Source organism: Sphaeramia orbicularis, chromosome 3, assembly GCF_902148855.1.
Source record: "Sphaeramia orbicularis chromosome 3, fSphaOr1.1, whole genome shotgun sequence".
NCBI lineage: Eukaryota > Metazoa > Chordata > Actinopteri > Kurtiformes > Apogonidae > Sphaeramia > Sphaeramia orbicularis.
Window position 1 is genome coordinate 20,959,468 of NC_043959.1, and position 24,629 is coordinate 20,984,096.

Below are 24,629 nucleotides of genomic sequence, written 5' to 3' on the forward strand. Positions count from 1 at the left end.
TATATTGCATTATAAGCTTTCACCTATTTCAGTATATTTACACCACATAAAATAACACACCATTAGCATGATTAGCGGCCAGCGGGATTATCGGTTAGGGTTAGCAATTAGCGCAATTAGCGATTAGAGCAATTAGTGGCTAGGATGATTAGTGGTTAGGTTTAGGGTTAGCAATTAGCTCAATTAGCAGCTAACGCATTGACATGCCATCAAATGGTGTTAAATAACATGCGAAAGGATGAAAATGCGTACGTATAGCACTCCAAATGCAATAAACTGGCGTCATATACAACACGATTTCATGAGATCCGTCTGTTATTACTTGTCAACAGAACAGCCCCAGTTCATACCTATCGGGCTAACGATACATTCCCTAGTGATTTATGTTAGTGACAAAACAACTTGCTGGCGAACTTTCCATCCTAATATAGCTAACATAGCCAAGGTCTGGCTCTGGCTTTGTTTCCTGTACAAGTGCTCCAAGCCTCTGGGAATGTGCGATTCGTGCACGAAGAGGGGTACGCACAGAGGGGGGAGGGACAAATGGCAGTTGAGTTTGATCGACATATCATCATTCAATCATTCCGATTGGCCGCTTAAAATGATTGGATGGTGTTTTTTCAGTCCTGTCTGTTCCACAGGTGACTAAATTTTTTTATTTCTGTCTTAGACCATTTCATTAATTGGTTGTAATCAGGGTGTGAAGGGGATTTTAAACAATATAGTAAAAAAAATGCCTCAGGAAAACATCTCCTACCCCACCTTTAATATGTCCAGCAGGATCAGTGGTAACACAGTGTACGTCTTTATGAGTTCAGAGTTGGATGGGAGTTAGTGAGAGGAGTGGTGAAGGGTGGGACGGGTGTTTGGGGATAGTAGCCTGATGATTCTTAATAGATTTATTCTTGATTTTCCAGTGGGAGGATGAAAAACTGAATGTGAGGACTGATTCCATGTGTGACCACTTCCAATCCCTTCAAAACAACAACTCTTTCATGTGAATAAACTGAAATGAGCACTGAGTTCATGGTTAACCCTGTAAAGCCTGAACCATTAAATCAATGACAGAAAATTCCAGTTCTTTGAAACTGGAGCCTTTATTGGTCCTTCTGAACAACCTTTTTTTTTTTTTTTAACCCTTTCATGAATGAGTCATGAGAATCTTCTTTCCTGGGTGTTTTTAATTCCTCTTTAGGTATAAAAAAAAAACAACAATGCGATTGAAAAATATTTTATGAAACTGTTTTACATGGAGTTGCAAAAACTGTCCACTCAGCATTTGATTTTTGAAGCAAAGAAACATGTATTTACTAATATACTGTGTGAATACTATGAAATAAAAACATTTTTAATGCTGCTAATCTGATGTTTTGTCACATTTTAACATAATCTAATACTAATCATTACTCACTTCATGGAGATAAAATGCAAAAAAAAAAGTAAATAAGCAATTGCTTTACACTCAAATATATTACTGCAGATCAGGTTTAGCAAGAACAGCAAAGTTACAGTAATGGCACTGTATGGGATGATGCAAGAGCGCCCAATGTGCTAGCTGATAGGGAACTAAAACAACAAAATCTATGAATATACAAGAGAGCAGCTTTGAATCGCTGTCCACTGCAGTGACTGCTGTGCATGAAAGGGTTAATTTTCACTTGTTCCATTGGCAGATTTTTTTTTTTTGCTTAATTCAAGATTTTTTGTTTTTTGTTTTTTTGCTTAATTCAAGTGAAAAAAAATCTGCGGGTGGAACAAGTGAAAATTATCTTGGTAAGATTACTTGACATAAGATTTTCCAGATCTGTTGTCTAAAAATCAGTTCTTATATCTCACTGAAAAGTCTTATTTTAAGTGTGATGAGATATTTGGACTAGAAATGAGAAAAATACACTTGGTAAGATTTAGATTTTTCTAGTGCTTTTATGTCTTTTCCTAAAACTTACTTCTACTGGGGGTCACATCTTGGTTTTATCCGGCTTTAGCTCTTGCCAGTTGCAGAAGCCAAGAGACTGGGGTTCTGTCTAAAATCTGATGATATTATGATCGCTTTGTCAAACTAAACTAAAAACCCATGACAGACTGTGCTGTTTGATCACATGTCCTGTTTGGACATTTAAAGCCACAATGAATGAGGATGAATGGATCCAAATGGTCCACACTGGCAAACTATGGGATGTTTTCATCTTCAGTTCAGGCTGTTAATGCGCTCAATCTAACGCACCGTTAAACAGGACTCGGACCTCCCACCCTCTGCACACCACCAATAAACCCTCCTCTAAATCAACCCCAAATTACATTTACCAAGAGTCTCAAACTGATGCTGTAATTTCTGACACATGAACATTTATGACATGATCTAATGGTGAAGTGCTCCAGCTCTGACATAAGCTCATATCCTGCCGTGGACTCTGAGCGTTGGTGTTTGTCAGTAAATCTCTCAACACGCTCACACACAGACGGTTTTCCCAGCGGACCATTGTTCCCATTCACTTCAGAAAAGCTAAACAAACTATTTACGCTGTGATCCGACCCAGTATGTGTGTGTGTGTGTGTGTGTGTGTGTGTGTTGTTACAGCCCTGCCCTGACTCTGACCTCATCGGGGGCCGGGTTCACATCAGTCACATGTAACGTGGACAAGACCTTATTGTGACCAGCCCAGAACAAACACACAACTCGGTCGTCACGGAAACGGGATGACACAACTACATAGTACTACCGTGTAAGTGGTAAGAGACAGAATACTGATAGAGAAATGTAAGAGTGATTAAGGTGACAGCAGTTTGAGTTTTCATTTCCGGATTTTTTATTTTTATTTATTTATTTTTTTAATTCAGATTTTGATTCCCCAATTTCATCTTTCACAAGTGTATATTTTCACCCTGTCTTCCCTGCACTTTATTTTTGTATTTGCTGCTGCCAACTGTTTTTCGTTTTTTTTTTTTTTTTTTTTTGTCATTTAAGTTTTAATTGATTTTATCATATTTTCAGACATTTACAAAGAAGTAAAAAACAAAGAGAAAAAAAAGGAAAGACAAAAAGAAAAAGAAAAACAAAAAAACCCATAACTTAAAAAAGGCAGCTGCAAAAAAGATTGTTTTTTTTTGTTTTTGTTGTTTTTTTTGCTGCTGCCAACTGTGAAATTTCCCCATGGTGGGATCAATAAAATCTTGTCTTGTCTTATCTTATCTTATCTTATCTTAACCCTTTCATGCATACTGGTCACTACAGTGGACAGCTATTCTACAGCTGTTCTCTCGTATTTTCATGGGTTTTGTTGTTTTAGTTTCGTATCATCCAACACAACACCATCACATACACTGCAATTCATACCATTACTGTAACTTTGCTGTTCTTTATTAACCTGATCTGCAGAAATATGTTTTAGTGTAAATCAATAACTAATTGTTATTAAACTGTAATTTAAAAGTTTTTGTAATCAAAAAGGTTTTTTTTTTGCATATTATCTCCATGAAGTGAGTAATAACTAGTATTAGAGTATGTTAAAATGTTAGAAAACATCAGATTATCTGCATGAAAAATGGTTTTATTTCATAGTTTTCACTTTCTGATGATGGGTTTTTTTGCCTCAAAAATTAAACGCATGGTGTCCAGCTGATTGGACATTTTTGTAACTTCATGAAAAATACATTGATTAAAAAAAAAAAAAAAAAATCAATGGCATTGTTTTTTTCATGCCTAAAGAGGAATAAAAGCACTCAGTAAAAATCATTCATGCATGAAAGGGTTAATCTCCAGTACACTTTTTTTTCTGAAATAAGGTCTCATGGGACACAGCTGGAAGGGGCGGGGCTTCAGCTCTATATGACCGGATACTTGTTTTGTGGTGACTGTGACCTTTGACCTCTGCACTACAAAATTCCTTCACTTCCTCCAAGTGAATATTTGTCCAAAATTTGACTCTGTTGAACCATTTCTAAAATATCATATTTTAGATGTGACAAATGTCCCAGTAGAGATGCATGGAATCTTTAAAAAAACACATCAGTTACATCAGTTCAGTATAGAATAGAATAGAATAGAATAGAATAGAATAGAATAGAATAGAATAGAATAGAATAGAATAGAATGTTTTTATTGTCATTATACACATTCAGCAAAACTGTGTGCAGTCCCATTTGTACAAGCAAGCGTAAAATATCATTTCTGTAAACATTTAAGACCCAGTGCCTAAAATGTACTAAAAATACCACCACATATGCTCAATACCTTAACATGAGATCCTCCAGTTTTCTCTGAATAGTTTATTCTCTATTGTTTTCTGCTTGTCCTCGCACAGATGTTTGACCCGCTTCTCCTTCCTTTGTTGCGTTTTAACGTCCACTGAAACCCTGTGTTTGCTACATGTAGAGGTGTAATGAATGAAGGCGACCTCTGACCTATGACCTTTTACCTGCAGCCCAGAGCGCTGACAGACGCCATCACCCACCCCCACCCCCCCACTCGCCGTCTCCATCCCTCATCTCTGCTCCATCCCTCACCCTCCCTTCGTTTTACTGCCCTCCCCTGATGTTAGACAGGATGTCGTCATGGTGACGGGATAAACAGATGATAACAAGCCCTCAGCGCTTTAAAGCTCATTTTAATGCAGCGGCCACAACTAAGAGAGAGAGAGAGAGAGAGAGAGAGAGAGAGAGAGAGAGAGAGAGAGAGAAGAAGAAGAAGAAGAAGAAGAAGAGAAGTCCAAGACAGAGGCAGAGGTGACGAGGACAGACAGAGGACGCACAGGTAAGACGCTGCACAGTGATGCATGTTTGTATTTTTAATATTACTGAGAAGAAATACATGCAATGGATGCAAAATGTAAAAAATAATGTTGGTATCAGTGTGGAATGAATTTAAAATGTGAATATTCCAGTTTTCTGCAGCTTCAGCTTCTACTCCACAACATTTTGGACTTTTTTGCATTGGTGTTGCTGCTTGAGATTCTTTACAGTGTTTGATTTACAGTTTTCCAGGCTGGAAGAAAAAATATTTCTCCAATTTTTAATGATTTGAGATAAAATGAAGGCTGAAATTTTTGCTTTATAGACTGAATTTCACCTTTTCCTCCAGAAATGCACTAAAGTCTGTTAAAACCCTGTTGGATTCACTGGAAAATCCATCATCAGAAAACTGAAAATAGACTAGTTTGTTGATATTTATGAAACATTTTTAGGTTACATTACATTACCTTACATAGTGCATTTGATTTTACACAATACAAGTAGGATTTGTTCATATTACTGAGAAAATTTTCTTCTATGCTGTAATATTTTACAATTTAATAATGACTTTGAGACTGAAGAGAGTATGTCTTTACTTCTACTACTCTTAGATGGTGTTTTCAGTGAGTTGTGTAGCTTTGAATCAGTGTGCGTGAATATATTTGTTTTTGGGGTTTTTTACGATGTTATCAGGCCAATAGAGCAAAATTGTGTTTGTTCTTTGGGATTTGCAGTGAAGTGGCAAATCATATTGTCAGTATTTGTTTTTCTGGTGAAACAGACATGTCGGCTGTTAAATGAAGTGTTGACTCAGGCATGAATGCCAACACACCCATGTGTACATATTACACGCTGAATCTGAAACACTCACAGGCTGTGGGTTTGTGTGGATCTGCATGTGGATCTACCGGTTTTATTAAGTCAAGGAGAGCGGGAGGTGAAAATTAAATACAGTTTAATTATTGTGTTATTAGTTTGTCTCTAATATGATGAAGTCAATTCACAGTCCAAAGCTTATTTCACACAATTTATTAGTTTAAGCGTCAACTTTAATTTTTATTGATTAAATTTTCAGAATAGATTTGCTTGATAGATGTAAGATTCTATACAGTTAAGTAAAGTAGAGTAAAGTAAAGTAAAGTAAATTTCAGTTCAGTTCAGTTCAGTTTAGTTTGGTTTAGTTTAGTTTTGTGTAGTTTAGTTTGGTGTGTTTAGTTTAGTTCAGTTTAGTTTAATTTAGTTTAGTTCAGTTTAGTTTAGTTTAGTTCAGTTTAATTTAGTTTAGTTTAGTTAAGTTCAGTTTAGTTTAGTTTAGTTTAATTTAGTTTAGTTCAGTTTAGTTTAGTTCAGTTTAATTTAGTTTAGTTAAGTTCAGTTTAGTTTAGTTTAGTTTAGTTTAGTGCAGTTCAGTTATTTTAATTTAGTTTAGTTTAGTTTAGTTTAGTGTAGTTCAGTTATTTTAATTTAGTTTAGTTTAGTTTAGTTTAGCTTAGTTTAGTTTAGTTTAGTTTAGTTTAGCTTAGTTTAGTTTAGTTTAGTTTAGTTTAGTTTAGTTTAGTTTAGTTTAGTTTAGTTCAGTTCAAGGTATGACTTTCATCACACATCTGGTCAAAAAAAATTATGTGAAAACACGCACAATACATCAGTACAAGTACCTATTTATCTGAGACACGCAGTAAGACGTGATGAAACACTCGATTGAGATGTAAATTCGCATCATTTTCATGATTTGAAAATTGCGCCGTCTTCAATGTTTGTTTATGAGCTAAAAAAAGCCGAGTGATGTGAGATGTGACGTCATTTTTGAAAACGAGGGCGAGATTTGGGGCAAGACCAAAACAAACATGGAGACAACGAGCACTGGAAGCGTGTCCGCTAACGGGTCAGAAGAAATGGAAAGAATCATTGTAAGTCAGCTCTCATCTTATAATACAGAGTGTGTGATCGTGAAAAACTTACATGTCAGTTTCATGGCATTTTCAGAATATGTCATAGTGTAGTTTTATCATACACGCCTCACAAGCATACATTCCCATTCCTACAATGCACTTTGCGACAAAATTTCCGAAAAGGCCTGAGTGACGTTTGGTTTGTTATGTAAACAAGCGGACTGTGTTTATGACGGATTCATCTTCGAAGTTTTTCACCGTGACGGAGGTGATTCAGGAGCGTAATCATGCAAAGACTAATGGATTAGTGACAATTAGGATATCACTGGGGTTTTATAAATTAAAAAAAAAAAAATGTGTGATGAAAGTCATACACTGCTTTAAGTTAAGTTCATCCATAAAGACCCAATGCTACTTTTTGTGTCAGTTCCCAAATATATTTTTTTCTCTCTATTTAACTTTTCTTAAGTGATTTTTCATCATTTATCATATTATTATCCTCTCCATTTTGCATTTTTTCAGTGAAAATTCAGTATTTTCCTGTATTTATTTCACTGATCATATATTTTAATCATCATGCTGATATTACATTTGAGGGTTATTATACCAAAAACAGAGAAAACTGAAGAAAAAGTGACTTTTTCAGTAAAATCTATCATTAACTGAACATAAACTAAGTGTCTCCATCCACTGTCATAGATCCAACTCCATGGGTTTTACTGGTGAATCAATGTTGTAGAAGATGACGGTGTTTCCATGGTAACTACGGAGCCTCTGAACGTCCAAATGGATTATATCTAATGACCATGAAAAGATGACCAACTCTATTTTACACCAGTTATTTATATGTATTGATAGGATTAGTGGCTCTAAAGTTATTAAACGTTTTAGATCAGTAGATGCTTTTGGTCTCTGGTGGATATTTGGGTCTTTATGGGTTAAACATATATTTATGAATACACAAATACATTAAGTTAAAATAATGTAATGTGTCTGTATGACTATGTCGTCATTTATTCCAACAAGTAAAGTTAAAAAAAAAAAAAAAATCTCAATAAATTCAGCTATACAAGTCTATGAAATAACTTTTTTGATATCTCACATCATTGACACAACAGAAAAACATCCAAATCAATGAGGCAGATATTGTCCAGTCCCAGTGTGAGTGATCCAGCCTTATCTGATGCACCATGATGCTGATTTTACCAGAACAATCATCCATAACTCCTGATATTCTCCTTTATGACAAAGACGAGCATCAAATCTCTACATGTGGGCTCTCTGTGAGTGTTCTAACTACTGTTGACCCTTTGGATGTCAGACTAAAGCTCCAGTGTTCTTCCTTCTCATATCAGATTCTGTCAGATGACTAAAAACAATGCCAGCTGCCAGAAATGAAAACAGTGTGAAACCTGAACTTCTCAGAGGAATCAACTCGACGCATTAACTCTGGTGGTTATGGACGTCTGTTGGTTTTATCGATGTCATTTTGTTTTTGGGTTGTATGATTCGTCAGTGAGTAATAGATTCCAAATGTATTTTCATAGTGACTATTTGACCAATGTAAAAGCTACTGAGGTTCGGCTCCTGTAAGAGCAGGGGTGTCAAACTGATTTTAGTTTAGGCCACATTCAGCCAAATATGATCTCAAGTAGAATAATAACATAATAGCTTACAAATAATGTCAACTCCAAAGTTTTGTCCATCATTTAGTGTGAAAATGGTAAAATTACATTATGAAAATGTTGACATTGACAAACTGTCCCTTATAAAATGTGAATGACATGAACAACCACGAACAACCTGAAATTTCTTCAGAAAAATAAGAAATAATAAAAACAAATAATAAAAACAATATTCTGCCTCAGTTTATCGTTTACACGTGTGCATTACAACTTCCAGATCACAGTGGAGCTACAAATTCACAAAACATTTAGTAACAGGCAGAATATGGTGAAAATTGCATTTATTTTTCTGAAGACATTTAATGTTGTTGATATTTGTTCAGGTTATTCACATTTCTTGTGAAAGTATAGTTTGTAAATGTGAATCTTTTCATTTAATTTAACTTTTTTACACTAAAACAAGGAGAAAATGTTTGAGTTCTCATTATTTATAGATTATTATGATTGCCTTTTATTAGTCCAACCCATTTTAAATCAAATTGGTTTGTATGTGGAACCTGAACTAAAATGATTTTGACACCATTGATTATTAATATCTTCAGTATGATTTTTGTATTTCACAAATTTTTCCCATGGACCAGATTGGACACTTTGGCCCACGAGCTGTATGTTTGGCACCCCTGGTCAAAAGTTAAAGCATGCTTTGAACAGATCTGGTTCATCAGATGGTGTTTCGTGCCCTGATGAAGACTTTGTGTAGTCAACACATGTTGTCCATGCTTTTGTGACATTAATTGTTGGTTATTTTTTACTCTTTTCTTTCTCATGCACCTGTTTTCTTTATATACATCTACATTTTGTTTTTTTAACCCAGTCAAGCGCCTACTATTTCTATTTTTCTTGTCATTAGAAGTTGGATTTATCATAAGCTTATGATCATTTACTTAAAATACAACAGATCAGATTCCACACAGACGATACATATGTTAGCACATCATTAGCACATTAAAAATAACTTTAAAAAAAACACTGTTCACCTCCACATTCAGCTGCATCTGTTGCTTCTTCTCTCTGGCTTCATTTAATACACTCATTAACTCTGGGAGTAGAAGTGCCACATAATGGTCAGAGGTCTTTAACTGTGAAATCTTTTCTAAAATGTTTAAAACCTGTTGATTCACTAATTAAAATAAAATACAGTTTGTCATCTTTTCATGGTCATCAGATATGACCCATTTGGATATATTTTGCAAAAAAAAAAAAAAAAAATCACTTTTTATTCATTTTTTTCTGTTTTAATATAATAACCTTTAAATTTACTCGGAGGTTTAATGAAAATCTACATGATCAGTAAATGAAATATAAGAAAACACCAGATTTTTACTGAAAATGCAAAATACAGAGGATAATATTATAGCCAATGGTGAAAAATCACTTAGAAAAGTTAAATGTAAAGAAAACTCCATTCAGAAGCTGGCTGCTGTTTTAAATCAGATTAATAACCACAGATAAACCTGCTAGCACCCCCTAGAGGCTGCAGTTATTTTACAACAACCATATAAACCTGCAGTAGCTCACGTCCTGCCGGTACTCATTACCGTCTCCAAATAACCAGCTATTTTATGAGGGCATGTGGATGTCTGTACCGTTTTCTACCACTAACCGTCCGACAGCAGCTGCTGAACACACCAAGCTGAGACGCCGCCAGGAAATCCCACTGCCCGCGAGCCGGGCCACCGTCCAGCCTCTTAAACACAACACACTCTGCTTTGACAACTAATCCCAACCTAATATCAGGCCTGTCTGGTCCGCATTTGATGCACATGTGTTCTGACACCTGGGAACAAGCTGGTCGCTGTGTGTTTTACTGTGTGTTGTGGGTACAGTTGAACACACCGAACTGGAGATCTGACCCTTAGGAGAGTGTCCATCCAGATGAAGCAAAATTTAAATGCAGTTTAAATACAGTTGTCTTTTCACTGTTGTTATGAGTTTTACTAATATTACCAACTTACCCCACACTGGACTGTCCTGCTGTTTCAACTAATGCAAATGTCACCACTGTGGGCCAATAAAGGCCTTACCTGACCTGACCTGACCTAATCTGACCGAATCTTATCTTATCTTATCTTATCTTATCTTATCTTATCTTATCTTATCTTATCTTACCTTAGTCACATAGGATCAGAAAAGTTTGTGTACCTTTTGTGAACTTTTATTGGTCCCTCTGAACAACCCAAAACTTTTTTTTTTCCAAATATCAATTTCCATGTATGACTTTCAATTTTGAATCATATTTGATACATCAGGTCTCAATGTTCAAATATTATTTTGAACAAACAAAAACATAAAATAACACAAACATGTATAACAAATTGTTAATTCCTTTTCAAAATAGTCAAAGTTCTTCCTCCTTCCTCATTAATGACAGTCTTGTAGTGTCACTGGAAAGGCCTTTGGTGAATGAATTCCTCCCCCTGGTGGATTATCTGTGTATTGCATGTATCTAATTGTATACATCAGGTTTTTCAAGGAAAAAAATATCACCCTGATCATGTAGAGGGCTTCAAAACTCATGTATCAAATATAATACATTTGGTGTTATAGGGTTAAATACAGTTTTCTTTATTAGTGACTCAAACTTTGTTAAAGTTTCACTACTTTCATTTTACTTGGAGATCAGTGTCATCACATACATGGAGCCAAATGTGGACCAAAGATTTTGTTGATCAGGGAAATAAATAATGAACACTTGCTTGAATAGGCCTATACTTTTGATTCAATTTGATGTTAAATATATTTTTATACTGGCATCTCTTTCTAAAATAAATTGATAGTGATGGAAAGACGTGATGCAAGATTAGGGGACACATTTGATTGAACTTATTAGTTTTTGATTTATTCAATAGGATTTTTCAGTTGTTTTTTTTTTTGCTGTATCAGTGGCTTTCTAAGTGTATTTACTTGTTAGTGTTATTGTGAAGGTATTTAATCTTCCTTTAGTTTGACACACATTCATGTTTCCCATCAAAGAGAAATTTCCTCAGGGTAACGAGACACTTGACTGGGAACATAATATGATGTTTCTTGAAATTTGCTGCTCAGTATTAGTTTTGTACTGAGATGATTTTACGTAAGAGGCTGAAGTGATGATGTTGCACAGAGCTGCTGCTTTCTGAGAGCTGAACCCACTGAGGTGAAGCTGTAAATGTCCCGCCGGTCTGGAATGTGACGCCTACATATGAGTCTAAACACACACACCTTAATAAATGTATGTGAGAGACTCTGAACTACACATGCTCTCGGCTTTCTTACAGAATTTCAATCTTCTCTTCGGTGTTATTAACAAACTAACAGTAACACCAGTGAGTCACTGCAGCTCTGATTAACTTCTTGGCGGTGAATCTAGAGAAGGTAATTGAAAATACGCACATAACAGGGACGTGTGCAAACTTTACTTCTTCTTCTTCACTGTGCTGTTAACAGAAGGAGTGGTTTAGACTTTGAAAGACCTCATCATCACACTGAAAACACGACAGTTTGGACAGAAACACATTGTATATAAGCTGTAATTTATACATGTAAAAGGGCACAGGGACTCAGTCGCCGTGGCAACGGGTGTTAGGGATTGCATCAATGTGTGTGTAATCACAAGTCTGAGAAGCAGAGTGAGGTCATGTCTCACACCCCTAAAGGGAGAAAACACCATGTGTCCAGTGGGTTTCTAAACCATAACAGCTGGATTTACACAGAGGCGTACACAGAAGGTAGAGAAGGTAAAGGTGGTTCATTCAGAAAACAGAGTAAATGGTCGACACAAGTGCTCATTAGAGTGACCAGAAACACAGAGTGAATCAGATTTTTAAAAAAAACAGACAGAAAATACAGGAAAATAACACAGTAGCGGAAAAAAAAAATGATTAGACCACCCTTGTTTTATTCAGTTTCTTGTTCATTTTAATGCCTGGTACAACTAAAGGTACATTTGTTTGGACAAATATAATGATAACAACAAAAATAGCTCATAGTAGTTTAATTTCAGAGCTGATATCTATCTATTTTTCTTGTTTTCTTGATAATAACCAAAATCACTTAAGTTCTTATATCAATAGCTGTAATGATCTTCTGTTCGTTTCCAAAAATCACGTATGAGTAGTATTCTGACGCAAGTGACAAGACTGTAATCCGTTCCAAAAATGTATTAAAACAAAAAGGTTAATTTACTTCATGTCAGATGGTAGAAAAAACAATATGCTCATAAGCTCTGTAAGCTTTCTTTGTCCTTACTGCTGAGAGGTCATGCCACACACATACACAGTGAAGGTGCATTAAATAGCAACAAAGAAAATCAGAATTTGCAGCTTCACACAAATAAACTTAGAAACATTCATTCTTATTAGCCATCATCTTTTGGCTCTTACAATATCTATGGCATTGTACTGACAAAAACAGTGCTTTCAGGCATTCCATGTTTTCTTTTCTGTCTTTTTTAGTCACATGATACACACAGGAGTTAGTACTTGATTGCATAACCATTGATTTCGATAACTTTTGATGGTCTAATAATTTTTTCCGCGACTGTAAATCTGTCATAATGAGAAGAAGCTGCAGTAGAAGTACAGATACATGCACAAAAAGACCTGATTCAGCTTCTTGAGGCTCTTATTAACATGGACAGTAAACAAAAACGGACACTGTGGGATTATTTATTTCTGTTTTGTAGAAATAAATCCAAATCTCACAGTTACAGAAGCCGCTGTGAAGTTTGTGTGACATAGTTTGTGTCCCGAGTCAGTAGAGACTCTGAGATGTGAAGCTCAATGTCTAGTTCAATGTCTAGTCGCTTTGCCGTGCACAAAAGAAATTATCTCAAGGAATGTGAAATAAAAAGTTGTCCTAAATAAGGTATTATTTTTTATTCTTTTTTTTTTTTTTTTTGGGTCAGATCTCAGTTGTAATGAGCATAAAAGCATTCCCCCCTGAAGGGAAGGCAAGGTGTATTGTTTTTGGTTCAGTTTGTTTGTTTGTTAACACTTTGGCAGCAAAACTATTGGTTCAATTCATACCAAATTGGGTTTACAGGTTGCCAGTGACCCAGAATAGATGCCATTACATTTTGGGAAAAGTAGGTCAAAGTTCACATTTTTTATGATTTTTAAAAATATTCCCATTTACTTATAATGGGTGAAATACATGTAAGGGGCGGGGTTTGTTGTGCCTGGCACCGCTTATTGAAATTATAGCATCTGTTCAGGTTTTCGTCCTTAACTGCTAAGAAAAAAAGTAGCTTCCTTCTGCTGCAAATGCATTTCTGAACGATGTGAGCGACCTTCAAAATATATTTTTTACACAGAACGTAAAAGTGACTGTCATTGTGATGCTGACAATCTGTCCTGTGGCTCTTTTTTTTTTTTTTTGCATCTGTCAATCATCCATTTTTACAGTATTGAATAACTTAACCAAAACAGATGCATCCATTATCCTTACATCCAATGAACGTTTGTGCCTCATTTTTTGTTTCTGACATATTGCATTGTAAAAACCGACAGAAATAAAGTTGAAGCATCCTTGACCTTTGACCTATGGCCACCAAAATCTAATCAGTTCTCCCCTAAATCCAGGTAAAGGATTGTGCCAGATAATAGAAAAGCCCCTCAAGTGTTCCTGAGACATTACAGTGAAAATTACAAGGAACACAAGGTCACAGTAACTTTGACCTTTGGCCATCAAAGACTTTTCACCTCATTTCATTTCATTCCTTCCTTGAATCCAACTGAACATTTGAGCCTGATTTTGTGTCAAATCATCCTTGAGAGATTGAATTACAAAAATGGACATAAAAATGGACCCTTAACTACCAAGATTTTTTCAGTTTATTCTTAAGTCAAAGTGAACCAAACAACTAGAAAGATGATCATCTGAACAAAAATTGATGAAATCTCCATGAAGACAGAAAACAGCTCTGGTTAAAGAAAAAAAGATTACGGTGCATTTCCTGTTTTTAGTTTCATTTTACTTTTAGAAGTTTTCACTTTGTCTCCAGATTTCTTACGCAATATGATGGCATTTTGTTGTTGCTATTCATTTCATTTCTTGCCTTATTTGACAATAACAAGCCTCATTAATTGATAGAAATGCAAGAAACTGTAAATGACTCAGAGTTGGACAGTTGTTTCATTTTTCAATATTTTCATTTTCATTTTTTCATCTGTTTGTCGCTAGTTTGATATAATTTGATTAAAAACTAACTGTAGTTTTGCCTCCTTTTGGACAGATATCACAACATTTACGCATTAGCTGAAAGAATATAAAACAAATCTGCTTAATGATGAAGTTGTCCATGTCTTTAAAAATGACATTAAAACCCAGATTACTGCACAGCCCAGTGTCTGCAGCCACTACCAGCCAATAACAGTCTGTTGTAGTTTCATATATAATGACAGATATCACTCCTCTCCTCTGACTCTTAAAATACAGTGAAAAATGATGTTGTTGTGATGCAGATATTTGCCGTCATGGCGGAAAGCATGGACATGGAGCAGCTCCTGGTGTCGTTTAAGAAGTTTGCCATCCACGGAGACACAAAGGCCACTGGGAAGGAGATGAACGGAAAGAACTGGGCCAAACTCTGCAAAGACTGCAAGATCATCGACGGCAAGAACGTCACCAGCACCGACGTCGACATCGTTTTCACTAAAGTCAAGTGAGTCTGCGATCATGTTAACGCAGGTTTTTGTTTGAGTGAAAGGACACAAGTGGATAAACCTGTTATGTTTACCCTTTAGGCGTGTTTTTCTTTTTTTGTTGTTTTTTTTTTCAAAAATATTCAATTTTGATATCAAAAAACAGTAGTTTGCAAGTGGTTATAGATAAAGGCATACTGGAAATGTAAAAAATTACTGGGTATGACCTAAAGTTTGAGGTGGGAGTTAATTTACTCATCTAATTTGCATATTGTGGTGAGGTGGCGGCCATATTGGATAACCTAACTTTTAGTAAAGTTGAACTTTGAACATATTTACATGAAAGTTTTCTTTACATTTTTGTTTTTTGTCATCTTATCCTTAACATAAATTAACTTAAACATTAGTAGAAAGTAAAATGCAGTAAGTTTTAGTAACTTTTTAGCCAAGCAGCAGAGTAGACAAATCTGTCCTTATCTATCCAAACTAAAACTAAATAAACTTTATTTAAATAAATAAACTTTACTTACTTACTAAACCAGCTCAGGACCATGCCTTTCAAACTGGATTTTCTTCTGTACTTTGAATAGAAACATGTCCTGAAATGGTGTTAGGATTAAAGGAGCACATGTCCGCCTTCTATTGGTGGGAGGTGCTAACAAGATTTGGAAACTATCTGGAGCTATTATGGTCTGTTTCAGTCAGTTATGTTGCTTGTCACAATATTGCGACTTTGGTGCTTAAAGGGTTAATAATGTGTCATGTTCTATCTTTATTTCTAATTTATTCTACTTTTAGGTCTTCTATTTTCTTATTATTTTCTGCCTCCCTGAAGCCACTAACCTTCCATTCCTCCCAGTCGACTCTATATCTGCAGCATTCATTTCAGAAACATCCATAGTTCACTGTCATGTAACAGTATGTTTTCTGTGTCCTGTTGTTTTTTGACAGACAGAAGACGTCCCGTGTCATAACCTACGAGGAATTCCAGAAAGCTCTGGAGATGTTGGCACCAAAGAGGTTCAAGGACCAGAGTAAAGAGGACGCAGTGCAGTCCATGTTCAAGCTCATCGAGGGTAAAGAGCCCACCAACGTCGGCGTGACGGTGAGACCAGTGATTTAGTATTTCCACAGCACAGGTTTCATAATATTGTGTGATTCAGTATCTGTATTTGTCAGTCAGTCTACATTTAACCCCTCACTAGATGAACATGCAGGAACACACCACATACTGCAGACTCGGAGCAGTGAGGTTTTATACTCTTGTTTCCCTATTTGTGGAACATTTTCATTCAGGAGCTGAAATAGTTTGGAAATATTAACCTCCTGAGACCCAGCCATGAGTTGTTGTTTATTGTAGATAAGAATTGTACAGCTTTATTGACGAAAAAAAAAGCTGTCCACTGTAAAGAACATTCACTGAAAAAAAATTAATAAAAATAACTTTTTTTTGTCTTTTAACCTTTATTTAAAAAGAAAAAAAGATCCCATTGAGATAAAGAACCTCTTTTCCAAGGGAGTCCTGGCCAAGAGGCAACATGAAATACAACACACAGTTACAACACACAGTTACAGTTACAACATACAAACATAACTAAAAATGTACTGTAAAAACTGGGTCTTGGGAGGATAATATTAATGAACAACACAATTTCTAATATGAAAATGGGGTTGATGATAATGATAATAACACTTTATTGTAGGACTGCAAAGATTACAAAAAAAAGTTTACTCTGCAATATGTTTTCTGCTATATACTGTATATTTTGATATTTGAAAAATACAGAGATTTTGACCAGATGTGAATGACTCTGGAAAGATTTAATATTTGCAAATTGATTGGAATGATTCATTATGGATTGCATCTTCCTAATTTTCCTTTGAGTTGAACCACCCATTGGTGAACATGGAGTTGTGATCAATGTGTAAATACATTTTTACAGAAAGCATTGCATTATGGGTTGTGTGCAGCTGTAATGTTGCTGGTTTAGCCAATGTATTTCAATCTGTTGGCCTTAAGAGTCAGTCCACCTTAACCTGCAGGAGTTGATTTGCCACTGAGGAAGTCAGCGAGACCTTTACCTAAGCAACGGCACAAAACAACATCCTCAGAGCTCATTAATCTTATTATGAGAGGTGTGAAAATATTTTTGGTTCATTATGAAACTGTGGAGAGACACATTATCACTGTGGTGTGGTGCCACGCTTTTGGTAATTACAGTAATGGGAAACACTGATGTCCCTCAGCAACAAACTCTGTATCCAACCAGCTCTTAATCTGAGTAAATAATGTTAAACCAAACTTCTCTTGTACATTAGGTGGAAATTTGTGAACTGTGAGTTTTTCTTTTGTATCAGGCTGCAAAACAGTTGTGGTGTGACAGCTGCACAGTTCTTATCATTCACACAGAGTTGGTTTTCTGAATCTTTGTACCACAAATAAAGGTATTAACATGTCTAGTCATATTAACTTGTCTGACATTTTGCGATTCCACCCCACTCTGTTGTAAATATGTATATAATCTGTGTAGTTTCATTACTTTTATTTTTATTATTATTTTAGATTGTTTTTTGCACTATCTTTATGCATAAACACTTTTTCTTGCACTTTATTTTCTTGCTGCCTTGACCATTGAATTTCCCCATTGTGGGATCAGTAAAGTCGAAACTAATCTAATCTAATCTAATCTAAATTTAACCTCATCTAATCTTTTTTTTTTTTTTTCTCTTTTAAAAGGCTTTTTAGTCTCCCACCTGACCCAGGGCCACCACAAACTGATTACACTCTATGTATTCATCATAAAGTACTCCATGTGTCGTCACCCCCCCCCCCCCCAGTCTCTCTATATCTCTATCGCTCTCTCTTTTCTCTTCCTTTACTCTCTCTCTTTAACCCCAACTGGTCAAGGCAGATAGCCATCCTTCAGGAGTCTGGGTCTGCTCGAGGTTTCTGCCCGTTAAAGGGAAGTTTTTCCTCGCCACTGTCACCAGTCACAAGTGTTTGCTCCTGAAGGATTCTGTTGGGTCTCTGTAAACTTAATTTGATTCTGATTTGAATTGATAAAGCACTTTGTGACTCTGTCTGTGAAAAGTGCTCTATAAATAAAATTTACTTACTTACTTACTTTTATGGGCTCAGCTGGCTGACAGGCAGCTGTCTGTACTGATAAGGCAGCAGCCGACACCAACTGTATTCCCAGTCATCATTGCCCATTTTTCTGACACCTTTGCTTGTGTATCCTCTTTTATTTGGACATTTTACCAAGGAGTATCTCACACTATGGTTTTTTTTTTTTTTTTCCTATTTGTTTTGTCCAGCATCCTAACAGCAGAATGGTAGTCTGGCTCCTTTTGGTGCTGAACAAATTTGTTTTGCCAAGGGTAACTTCGTAAAGTATATGAAGCGCCCTTTGATATTCTACCTAATCTAATCTAATCTAAAATTATCTAATTTAACCTCATCTAATCTAATCTAAAATAATCTAATTTAACCTCATCTAATCTAATCTAACCTCATCTAATCTAATCTAATCAAATTTAATTAAGCTTGTCAAAAAAGGATATGAAGTCACAGCGATGTTTGACTTTACCTTGTTGAGTATGAAAAATGACACAAAAATGATTACTACAATGATGGAACAGCATCAACAAACAACTAGACCTTAAGAATAATGAGGAGTTTCAGTAACATGGACGTCATATGAAACAGTTTGCTTTGCTACACAGCCCGTGGGCCAAAACCAGCCCTCCAAAGGGTTCAGTCAGGCCCACAGGATGAATTTGCAAAGTAAAAAAACTACACAGAAGACAGTGACAGTCAAGGATTTCTTTGAGACTTGACAAGTTGTTTTGATCATAAAGTTGAATGCTTTTCTATTCCAGATACCTGTTACTAAATGTTTTGTGTATTTGTAGACCCACTGTGATCTGGAAGTTGTCATGCACAAATGATAAGATGAGGAATAATATTGCTAAAATTGCTTTTTTTTTTTTTTTTTTTTTTTTGAAGAAATTTCAGGTTGTTCATGGATGTACAAGTTATTCACATTTTTTGTGAAAGGACAGCTTGTAAATGCAAAAATTTTTATCAAGTAATTTTACTTTCTTTGCACTAAAACAAAGAGAAAAATTTGAATGTCATTATTTATAGGTTATTATGCTAATATTTTACTGGTCTGACCCGTTTGAAGTCAAATTGGGTTGAAATATTGTGGCCCCTGAACTAAAATGAGTTTAACTAAAGGGTTAAATCAGTGTAGTAAATTATCCAGTGGAAGGATTCTACATACTACAACAAGCCAGACAAAACTACCCAGCATGCCCTGTGTGTGTCTGACTGCAGGGAATTAGGTTGTAAATTGCTTGTTGTAGCTTTCATGTTTCCCTAAATGTGAGTATTTCATTCATTGTTCTGAATGTTCTGTGTGAACGTTGAGTGAAAGGCATTGGATGAGTTGAAGAGCTTCACCCTTGGCTCCGTCCAAAACTCGCTCTCATGACATCATCGTCATAGTAAGAACCCACTTTCATCTGAACGCCCCGAGTGTCCAAATATTTACAAAGTGCTCTGGGTTTTTAATTAAGAGGTTACGATTGGCTGACAGCTGCGGTCATGATATATGAGCAGAGTAATGAGCGTGTCGGAGGAGCAACTCCGGACTTGTTTCCTGTTAAATGAGTCTAAATGATGAAACATGAGAGACGAGCCAAAGGTGATGTAACGTTGAACTGCTGTTTGCTGACTGTAGTGAAAGCAGAGTGAGCCACTATGTCTCTATCTTCTTTTAAACGTCTGCGATTCTACAAGCTTGGATTTCTAAAATACAGACATTTTCCCACATTTTCTTGTGCACGAGACAAAGAAATCCACTTCCAGCTGGTATTAAAAATGTATTCTGTATCCGAACAGATTATTGGATACACATTCAATTTTGCCTTTTGAATTTCCTGTTGGTATTTTTAATGTGTTCTCGCATCTTCCTTTGGGTCAGACCTCTGTCCTCCAGAATAAAACTTACATATACCACATTTAAAGGCATGGAAAATGATGATATGAGGCTGCAGTAACATAATCATGTTGTAATAAAGGCACTTTTTAACCCATAAAGACCCAAACAGCCACTGGCGACCAAAAGCATCTACTGATCTAAACTGTTTAATACCTGCTGATCTACTAATTCTATCAATGCATGGAAATAATTCATGTAAAATACAGTTTGTCATCTTTTCATGGTCATCGGATATGACCCATTTGGACATTCAGAGGCTCCGTAGTGAACGTGGGAATACCATCATCTTCTACAACATTGATTCACCAGTAAAACCCATGGAGTTGGATCAATGACAGTGGATAGAGACACTTATTTTTCCATTCAGTTAATGATATCCTTGCTGAAAAAGTCACTTTTTCTTCCACTTTCTCTGTTTGTTTTAATAACCTTTGAACTTACTCTTAGCTTTAATGAACTTCTACATGATCAGTGAGTTAAATATAGGAAAATACATGATTTTCACAGGAAAAAATGCAGAATACGGAGGATAATATTATAATAAATGGTGATAAATCACTTTAAAAAGGCTGAAAAGAGAGTTAAATTCATTTGGGAACAGATACAAAAGTAGCACTGAGTCTTTATGGGTTAACTTAACATTCGCAGCATTACTGACCTTTGTCATCTGATATCATGTTCATGTCATATGAGCTGAATCCACTCTGCTATATGTAGATGTACAAAGACAAACTACTGTTTTAACCCTCAAACACCCAAAACCATCTACTGACCCAAAATGTTTAACAAATTTTTTACCTCGAATCCAGTTCAGTGAAATAATGCAAGTAAAATGCAGTGTGTCAGCTTTTCAGCAGCATGATATATCTTTTTTGGATGTATCCATAATCTCTGTAGTGAATGTGGGAACACCGTCATCTTCTGTAACATTGGTTTCACTAATAAAATCCATGCAGTTTGACAAATGACAGTGGATGTAAATGCTTGTTTTTATGTAGAAATTAATGATATTATATATTTTGCGGAAAAGGTAATGTTTCTTTCAGTCTACTTTACCTTTGAATTTACTCTGAGGTTTTATTAACACCTACATGGTCAGTAAATTAAATATAGGAAAAGACATGATTTTCACTGAAAAAATATAAAGAATAATAATATAATAAGTTATGATAAATCCCTTGGTAGTGGTTAAATGTAGAGAGAAACTGATTTGCAAGTCACCACAAAAAATGGTTCTGAGTCTTTATGGGTTAAAGAAAGATTTAACCTGAAGTTTAGAATTATTTATGTAACACACAATTCTATGCTCGTTTCTTTTGAGAAGTTTGTCCCTTGGGGCTTGCTGTTGAGCTGCCGTAAAGTATGTTGGTGATTGTATTGTGGGTGTGTTCTGTCTGTGGGTTCTTTTACTGTTTGTACTTGACTGTTGTGGATCCCTTTGATGGGGTTATTGTTGTTGGTTTTTTGGCCCTTAGGGTTCACAGATGAGCTGCCGTAAAGTATGTTGGTTGTTGTGTTGTAAAGTGAGGAGAGAAAGAAAAACAGTAAAACGGGACTCACGTTTTTTGACTGATTGATTGAAATCTTTATTTTGTACATGTAGAGAGTGAAATCAAAACAAAATCAACCAATAAAATATCAGTAATGATCCATAAAAGGTTGAAAAATAAACAAAAGAAAAAAGAAATAAAATAAAATAAATGAAATTAAACATGCTCAAAAAGGAGTAGGAAGAAGTAAAAACTTATATACTCATACCCCCAATCTCTATTCCTTATGATCTCTATATAGCAATTATTATTTTATATGAATATCAATATAATAATAATAAATTTCAACTTATACCCAGCATTCATGGTGTTTTATTTATCACAACCACCTATATCCAGTGAACCTTTAGTACTCAGTTACATAAAAAAAAAAAAAAAATCCTAAATAGTCTTGTTTTCTTTTCCATTAGAAAGTGGCGAAGACGGCGGCGGTGGACCGACTGACCGACACGTCCAAATACACCGGATCTCACAAAGAGCGTTTCGACGAGACCGGAAAGGGCAGAGGTCGCGAAGGCAGGGAGGAGATCGTGGAGAACACGGGCTACGTGGGCGCATACAAGAACGCCGGGACGTACGACACCAAAGTGAAGGGAGAGAAATAACGGGTGGAGGGTGGAGCCACAGGGGGGCGCCCTACTGCCATCCTACAGGAAGTTTAGCTCTTCTACAGCACTTAGTTCTGGACCAAACCTTGAACTTTGACCCCATAGCTGTGTGTACAAGTGTGTGCGTATGTGTGTGTGTGTATGTATGTGTGTGTGCGTGTGTGGAGGTTTGGCGGGCGGCTCTTTGTTTGGAGGTCAGAGGTCAGATCCTCCTGGGCTGAAACTGGACCTGCTGAGCTCACCTCATGCTCAGTGTGAAGTCTGAGATGCACTGAGGTTCTGATCCAAACAGTAAACTCAACGAACAAACAGAGGTGACAGGATCCATTCAGCTTCACCTGTAACCAACCAAACACAACCAGGTGTCCATGTAGAGCCAAAGTCTGACATCACTTCCTGTTCAGCCTCTGTCCCTGCACCTTCCGACTCATATACTGTCCACGTCCCTCCACTACAACACTAATTAACACAACATGAGTATTATTATAGCATCAAAAACTACAGCTTTTACACATATTTCTCATCTTTTTCCTGCCTTCATGTATGTATTTTCATTAATGCCTCTAAAGACACTTTTACACAGAGATCACGGGAAAAAAATGAGATGGTGATCCCACTTTTTTTCCCACCATTGTCTGATCTCCACATCCAAGCCAAAGGAGTAACAAACAGAGGTGAGACAGGCTGGACTTTTACACAGTGGACCTGCATTCCGGAATCAAAGGGGCGGTGACACAGCGTTTAGTGTGACGTATAACTTGCGCGTCAGAAATACCCCAAGCATAGCGGTGTTGCTAACCTCTACAGCACGGGTGTCAAACTCATTTTAGTTCAGGAGTCACATACAGCCTAATATGATATACAGTGGGCCAGATCAGTAAAATAATAGGATAAGAACTTATTAATAATATCAACTCCAAAGTTTTCTCTATGTTTTTAAGTGAAAAAAGTAATGAAAATGTTTACATCTATGAACTGTACTTGAACATAACATAAAAATATATGAACCTGAAAATTCTGAAGAAAAATAAGTGCAATTTTAACAGTATTGCACCATAGTTTATCATTTATACATGTGCATCACAACTTACAGATCACAATGGATCTACAAATACACAAAACATTTAATAACAGGCAGAATATTGGTAAAATTCCACATAGGTTTCTTAAGACATTTCAGGCTGTTCTTATTTGTTCAGGTTGTTCACATTTTTTGTAAAACGCTAGTCTGTAAATGTAAACATTTTTGTGTAATTTTACTTTGTTTACACTAAAACAAAGAGAAAAAATAGTTTTTTTCATTATTTACAGGTTATTATGATAGTATTTTACTGGTCTGATCCACTTTAGACTGAATTGACCTAAAATGACTTTAACATCCTTGACTGTTAATATCTTCAGTGTAATTTTTGCATTTCACAAATTTATCCCATGGGCCACAATGGATCCTCTGGTTTTGGCCCCCAGGCCACATGTTTGACACCTGTGCTCTCCAGAGTCAGCTGTCTTTCACCGTTCCACAAATGTTCGCATGGCTAGAGTCCTCCGCCCGAAGCGATAACACCTCGCAGTTCAACATCTTTCTGGTCACGTTGATATGTTTGTTTACTGTACACGACCCGCAGTCATTTTTAAATCCACCTGGCACTTGGATCGCAGTCACAGTACGTCATCAAAACGTCACACCTTGGTTGCAGAACGAGAGGTGTTCCTTTTACATAGCGTTCCAGAATCATGATTCCACCTTTATCAGGGCTCTGTTAGTACCTCCAGAGCCGTTACAGAGGTGGGACCAAATGATCCACCATGTCATTTACTCAGATGTTGTTACGGAATAAAGGTGAAATATTCCCAGAACAGAAGTGCTGTGGAAAAGGGGCTTATGTTTTGATGTCAGTTCCCCCAATGGTCAACTATGGTACTGCAAAAAGAAAAGCTCAAAAATTGATTTCCACAAAGAGCAAAATGATTATCTTTACATGCACATAATATTCCAGTTTTTCCTGTATTCTGAAAAAGACCAAACTCTTAAAAATCTGCTGAATTAAATATAAATGTAAATGTAAATTCCACTAGCTTTTAGATTTCAAATAATGCCAAGAAACTTTGTTCATATCCATTTTTAGTCAATACAGAACTAATGTTTGTAAATCAGTACGTGGCAGAAAATCCTTGCTTTTCAGACACAACGTCCGTACATTTTGTTGTATTCTCCATCAGTCTTTCTCATTGCGTTTGGCTGGTTGTTTTATGCCACTCTTAGATCACATTCCAGTGGTTTTCCATGGGTTTTAGAGATTAAGGCTGGTCTCTTCATTTTTTTAAGTACATTAAATTCATAGACTGTGGAGAAAAAGGAGGGCTATAACCTCTTCTAGTCGTTGTGCAGTCTGCAGGGTACATGTTAGAAAGCTGAACCAAAGACTGTTCTTGGAAGGAAAACCAGCTGTCACCTACAGGTGCCTCCTCTGAAAAAATACCCTCAAGTGTTTTATCCAAAAAAAGGCCACTGATGTGAATCCATCCTCCCACTTTCA

The 24,629-nt window shown here is 36.1% G+C and overlaps 1 protein-coding gene across 1 annotated transcript; it reads left to right on the forward strand.

Moving 5' to 3' along the window:
* Positions 1-4,618: 4,618 nt before the first annotated feature.
* On the forward strand, positions 4,619-22,861 carry tppp3 (tubulin polymerization-promoting protein family member 3). The gene is made up of 4 exons (XM_030160090.1): positions 4,619-4,750; positions 14,746-14,945; positions 15,877-16,030; positions 21,895-22,861. Exons 2-4 carry the CDS (start codon positions 14,758-14,760, stop codon positions 22,087-22,089), a joined length of 537 nt encoding a protein of 178 aa, XP_030015950.1. The 5' UTR covers positions 4,619-4,750; positions 14,746-14,757; the 3' UTR covers positions 22,090-22,861.
* Positions 22,862-24,629: the final 1,768 nt, after the last annotated feature.

Bases quoted from the DNA above. Each gene is read 5' to 3' on its own strand.
- tppp3 (XM_030160090.1), top strand. From the start codon at position 14,758: ATGGCGGAAAGCATGGACATGGAGCAGCTCCTGGTGTCGTTTAAGAAG. The intron at 14,946-15,876 runs GTGAGTCTGCGA...GTTTTTTGACAG, and splicing joins ATCGTTTTCACTAAAGTCAA to ACAGAAGACGTCCCGTGTCA. The intron at 16,031-21,894 runs GTGAGACCAGTG...CTTTTCCATTAG, and splicing joins CCACCAACGTCGGCGTGACG to AAAGTGGCGAAGACGGCGGC.